General features: G+C 44.0%; 1 protein-coding gene across 1 annotated transcript; it reads left to right on the top strand.

The window, feature by feature from the left end:
• Window positions 1-1,975: 1,975 nt before the first annotated feature.
• On the top strand, window positions 1,976-4,898 carry LOC131424740 (uncharacterized). The gene is made up of 2 exons (XM_058584034.1): window positions 1,976-2,069; window positions 3,178-4,898. Exon 2 carries the CDS (start codon window positions 3,362-3,364, stop codon window positions 4,178-4,180), a length of 819 nt encoding a protein of 272 aa, XP_058440017.1. The 5' UTR covers window positions 1,976-2,069; window positions 3,178-3,361; the 3' UTR covers window positions 4,181-4,898.
• The last annotated feature ends 987 nt before the right edge of the window (window positions 4,899-5,885 follow it).

Genomic DNA, 5,885 nt, shown 5'->3' on the forward strand with positions numbered 1-5,885 from the left:
AAAGAGATAAGTTCAGAGATTATGGCAGTACTTCAGGTAGATGGCTGTGGCTTGGGCTGGGCTGATGGGACTGGAAGAAAGCTCTCGTTTATTATCAAGTCGGTTATGTCAGAAGAGTATGGTGTACAGGATGTCTCCCTGGAATTGAGAATGTGGCATTCTAGACAAGCTGCTGGTCCAGAAGAAGCTAATAGGTTCCTAACTCAGCTGTGCCCTTTGGCTGCAGATACCAGTTTGGCTGCACACCCTGACTGGGCTGGAATAACAGGCACAGCTCTAGCATGGGTAGAAAAAAAATCAATAAAGTTGCATGGAAACTGGGAGGAAAGCCATCCTACCTCTCCTAACCCAGGGAGTTTGAAATCCAGAAGAAAAGAAGAGCCTTGAGCATAAACCCCACCCACAAAAGTGCAAGGGCTTCAACCTTTCTATGTCAGTCCTACCTCCAAGGACAACCCCTTCAGGTAATGTTTTGGCAGGGCTATGTGGGTGGGAGCTCTGTGTTATCTTGAGTAATGGTCTCAGAAACCATGTTTTCTCTGGATCGAGCTTCTTCTTTTTAATGTGAGAGCTTTAGAGAGGGTAAACATGTTCTTTCTATCCAATCGCTTTCTATTTCCCTGAAACCCACTTGGTTCCTGAAAGCACTGAAGAAACATCAAAATATCTTTCCTAAGAAATTTTAGAATCCTGGCATTTCTGAGTTGAGAGAGACTGTCACTGAGTCTGATACTTATCTAATAGAGGAGGTAACAGTGAGGAAGTAGAACATGCTGGCCTAAAGTTACTTAGTAAAGAGCTCATTCAGCAAACAAATGCCTCAAATCACCCACAGCATAGCAATGACTCTTATCATAAGCTTATGAATTCCACAACAGCTCATAACCCTCTAATATTTTTTAAAGGATATTATTTTTGAAAACAAGAGGCTCCTAAGACCCAAAATTTGATGAATTATTTTTAATGGGTTAAGAAGTGAGGTGAGTCTCTGAACTGCATCCAAGCATGTCACAGAATTGAAGCCAAATATTATCAAAGAGCTCATGGTGTACAGGATGTCTCCTGTACAATGCAGTGTCTTCTCAGACATTAGCCCCACTATCTGTTTCCATTCAGAGAAGCCTGCCTCCTATATCTCAGGATCTGGTAACCTCCAGAAAGGACGATGCTGAGAATAGTGACTACATGCAGTTCTCCTCACTCCCCCTCCTCTGCAGCAGACACTGTGTTCCCAGCACTCTGTGAACCGTCTCCATTATGAGACAGATAAAGATTTCAATGGGCTTAATTAATAGTGCCAATTCAACAGAAGTAGCATGCCAGCTTGCATGCAATCCCAGTCCCTCAGAAATCCAGTGAAACTGGGGTAGAAGATGATTTTTCAAAACCAAAAGCCTATCATCTCTTGCGTTGGCAGGAGTACTGGGAATGTCCCTGGGAAAAGCAATTTCTCTATTGCTATATCGGAAGGAAAATCTTTGAATTTGCTAAAGGAGGTCCTGAGCTGACTTTGGGGACTGGACTACAAGATGGTTGAGCTGATCTGCATTCTCTGAAGAGAAAAATCAGGTCATGGGTGGAGAAGTGGGAGGAACTAAGCAGTACAAGTTTGGTACCCTATTTGACAGACAACAGAAACATGTAATACACAATTTTGGATTGCTTATACTTTCTACACCATAAACCCTCTACCTCCTTTGTCTGTGGTACATGCTTGTGGTGAGCCGCTTCTGCCGTTTCTGCAGATTATGGTCGCCATTACAAGATGACGCTGGCTCCGCTGTGGTCTGTGACAAACAACTTCTTATCTGGGAGAGTTGGCACATGATTTTTCACCACCCTGTGAGAAAGCTCCACGCGGCAGCTTTGCATTGGGGCTTGGGATGCTTTATTAAGGCTGGGAGGGGCACCCGAGAGAGAGAAGAAGAAATATCAAGGGCCTGAATAAACTGCTGAAAGAAGATTCCCGAGTTGCGTCTTCCTTGCGGGCAAGGGGTCGCGACAAGTGGTGCCGAGACCCGGGAACCAGAACTTTCAGCAGTCAGGGGTGGTGCACCGGTTAGTCCCAGGTAAGTGGGATCCGCGATCAAAGCGGGGTTAGTCCCTAGTAAGTGGGATCCGCGACCAAAGCGGGACAGCTCCTCTGTAATGAAAGAGAGAGCCTTACATTTTATTGCAGCTGCACTGTGTACTTTCGCTCCTACTTTCGCTTTCTTTCTTTTGTGCTTTCTTTGTTGTTGTGTCATGGGTGCCGCATCTTCAAGTCCGCTTCTCCTGGCCCTAGATGGCCTGTTACGTTCCAAGGGACTGGAAGTGAAACATAGTACTTTACAGAGATTTTTACAGAAGATAGATATCGCTGCACCGTGGTTTGCATTTTCGGGCAGCCTTACTGTGCCTAGTTGGGATAAATTAGGCAAAGATCTTGACTTTGCTTCTGAGCAGGGCATATTAGAGGGTGGGGTGATACCCCTTTGGAAAATGGTCCGTGGTTGCCTTACAGATGGTAAATGCCAGGAAGCTGTGAGTGAGGGTCAAGCTATTCTTGAGCAATTGCATGAGGAAAAATCTGAAGGATCATGTAGTGAAGTGGCAGAGAGTATTAAAAGTAACAGTAGTGAGAAGGCAAAAGAGCCTGAAGATAAAAATAGGAGAAGGCTCTACCCAGACTTGACCGAATTAAAAACGCCTGAGAACACAAGCGACTCAGAGAGTTCTGAGGACCTTGATATATTGTTACAACAACTACATAAGATAAAAATGAAAAAGAAGAAAAAGGAGACACAGGGCACGCAGGCCTACTGTAAGAAGGGGAAGGGAGTTAACATTGGTCAACAAAACTCTGAGGAGGAGGAGGTAGAATATCTAGAAGAAGATATGGTGCCGATTGCCCCACCTCCGTATGTGGGGGGGAGCCAAGGTTCCGGGAGATCTTTTCATGCACAAGTTTGGAGGACAGTTAATACAGATATGGGACTTGCATACCCTGTATTTCAGGACAATAACAGGGAAGATATCATGAGCCTTTAGACTTTAAGATAATTAAAACCTTGGCAGAATCTGTCCGCACTTATGGCATAGATGCCGCTTTCACTCTCACTCAGGTGGAGGGACTTACTAGATTTTGCATGACTCCCTCAGATTGGGCTAGTCTAGTCCACGCTTGTGTTTCCCCAGGGAAATATTAGGAGTCCAAAGTTGGCTGTTTAATGTTTCTGGCAGTACCCAAGACTTGGAGCGAGGTAGGAGACTTAAAATTACTTCACACAATTCACAATTGTTTAATGCTACATTACCCTCCGCAGCAGTCTGTCTCCAATCTCCGTTCCTGTTTCTTTTGGCTAATGATACATCACAGGGGATGCTTAATTGCTCTAATATTACCTGTTATTTGTCTGAGTGTTGGAATGGCTCCTGGACTATGGCAATGGTTATGAAATTTCCAACTTTTGTCCCGATCCCGGTTACTGCAGATCCAGAGTCTTTTCCTATTGTTGAACTGATTAGAGCCCGTAGAGATTTTGGAATTACGGCAGCTATAGTGACAGCTGTGGCGGTGTCTGCTGCTGCAGCAGTTACAGCTGGAGTAGCCATGGCCAGCCAGGTACAAACTGCTGCCACTATTAATCAGGTTATTCAACAAACATCCACCATACTTGAATCTCAAAGTAGAATTAATCAACACATTTTATCTGGGATTCTAGCTGCTAATCAAAGGATAGATCTGCTTCAAGCTCAAGTTGAGGAATTGTCTGACCTAGTACATTTGGGTTGTGTTGACCAACGTGCACATTTATGCATAACCTCTGTCAGATTTTTTGATTCCAGAAATGCCTCCCACATCATCGGGGAGTATCCATCCGAAACCTGGTCCATGGAAGCAGAAAACATGATCCAGTCTCAACTAACCCAGATAGCTGTCTTGAACAGTACCCGTGTCGATCCTGTGACTTTGGGTCAATTCACCGATTGGATATCTTCTGCTTTTTCCTTCTTCAAAGAGTGGGTGGGAGTAGGCATTTTTGGTGCAATGTGTTGCTTCAGTGTTGTGCTCTGTTTGTGGCTTCTCTGTCGCCTTAAAACTCGCCATGCACAAGAAAAGGCTATGATCATACAAGCTCTTGCAGCTTTAGAAAATGGCAACTCGCCTCAAGTCTGGCTTGCGCATCTTAAGCAGTAAACCTTTGTCATGGTCGTTACACCCCAAGTTATTATAACATTGCACTGGGATCGACATGACTTTCCTTGTTATTCTCTTAGTGTTGGAAAGCCCTTGCACTCTGCCGGTATTACTGCCATTGCACGCAGATGGGTTTCCACACTAGTGCTTTTCTATCGCCTTGAAGTTCGTGCCTTTCTTTCAGGGTGCTGTCAACTTGTTTGTCATTATAAACAGCCACAGTTCAGCCTCAGCTATCCCCCTTCGTCCACCATCGTCACGATACAGGATGCGAGGCAAGGCACTGCACTTGAGTGATCCTTGACGAGGACCTCAAGGAGAGCATGTCCTATTGCATGCGGGTTAGACGCGTTCACGCCCCGCCCCACGAAAAAAGGCGTCGGCTGATATGGCCTCAGATCTGGGGAAGGGCCCTCCTTAGGACTGAGCCATACTATGCAGCCACTTCTGCACAGTGGGATAGGACCTCTACTCTCGCCTGTATTGTTTTAAGAAAACAGAAAAGGGGGAACTGTGGTGAGCCGCTTCTGCCGTTTCTGCAGATTATGGTCGCCATTACAAGATGACGCTGGCTCCGCTGTGGTCTGTGACAAACAACTTCTTATCTGGGAGAGTTGGCACATGATTTTTCACCACCCTGTGAGAAAGCTCCACGCGGCAGCTTTGCATTGGGGCTTGGGATGCTTTATTAAGGCTGGGAGGGGCACCCGAGAGAGAGAAGAAGAAATATCAAGGGCCTGAATAAACTGCTGAAAGAAGATTCCCGAGTTGCGTCTTCCTTGCGGGCAAGGGGTCGCGACACATGCTAACACCATGTGAGTGACTTTAGATGAAAATCATAGAAAGGAATCCAATCCTAGACCTGGGTTGACAATCCACTTTCTACAGGATGTGGAATGGAAGTTCAAGCCCATATTATGTGGAGTTTAAGGAGCAGAGTGACTCCAGATGATGTCCCAAGCTATTAAATTTATTTGGTGAGATCAGGTGGCTTTTAAATGAAATGCACCCAGCATTTCACTAGTTAGAGTATAGTACTTATTTTTCCATAATTTCATTGGTGTGTTATAATTATAGATAATGGTAGGATTTGCTGTTACATATTAGTACATGCACAAAATATAGCAATATAATTTGGTCAACATAATTCACCAATATTTCCCTTTTCCCTCCCCCTGATTTCTCCCTCTGATTACCATTAAATTATCATGAGATCTCCCACCCACCTTTCTTTTTTTCTCTTCTCTACCTTCCATATATGAGAGAAAACATACAACCCTTGATTTTCTGAGTTTTACTTATTTCCCTTAACATCGAGTTCTCTGGTTCTATCAATTTTCCTTCGATTGACAATTTTATTATTCTTTATGGCTGAATAAAATTTTATGCTGTATATATACACCACATTTTCTTTATTCATTAATCTGTTAATGGACATTTAGCGTGGTTCCATAATTTGACTATTGTGAATTGTGCTGCTATAAACAAGAGTATGCAGATATCATCACAGTATAATAACTTTAATTCTTTAGGATAAATACTGAGGAGTGGTATAGGCGGATCATATGGTTCCACGCCTAGTCTTTGGAGGAACCTCCATACTCATTTCCATACTGGCTGTACTAATTTACAATCCCATCAACAGTGTAAAAGCATTCCTCTTCAGCATTTATTGTTTGTGCTCTTGATGGCTGCCATTCTGACT

The sequence above is a fragment of the Marmota monax genome, unplaced genomic scaffold (assembly GCF_021218885.2).
Source record: "Marmota monax isolate L192 unplaced genomic scaffold, Marmota_monax_Labrador192_F-V1.1 WCK01_AAM20220418_F8-fsc00059, whole genome shotgun sequence".
In the NCBI taxonomy this organism is placed as follows: domain Eukaryota; kingdom Metazoa; phylum Chordata; class Mammalia; order Rodentia; family Sciuridae; genus Marmota; species Marmota monax.

Bases quoted from the DNA above. Each gene is read 5' to 3' on its own strand.
- LOC131424740 (XM_058584034.1), top strand. From the start codon at position 3,362: ATGCTTAATTGCTCTAATATTACCTGTTATTTGTCTGAGTGTTGGAAT.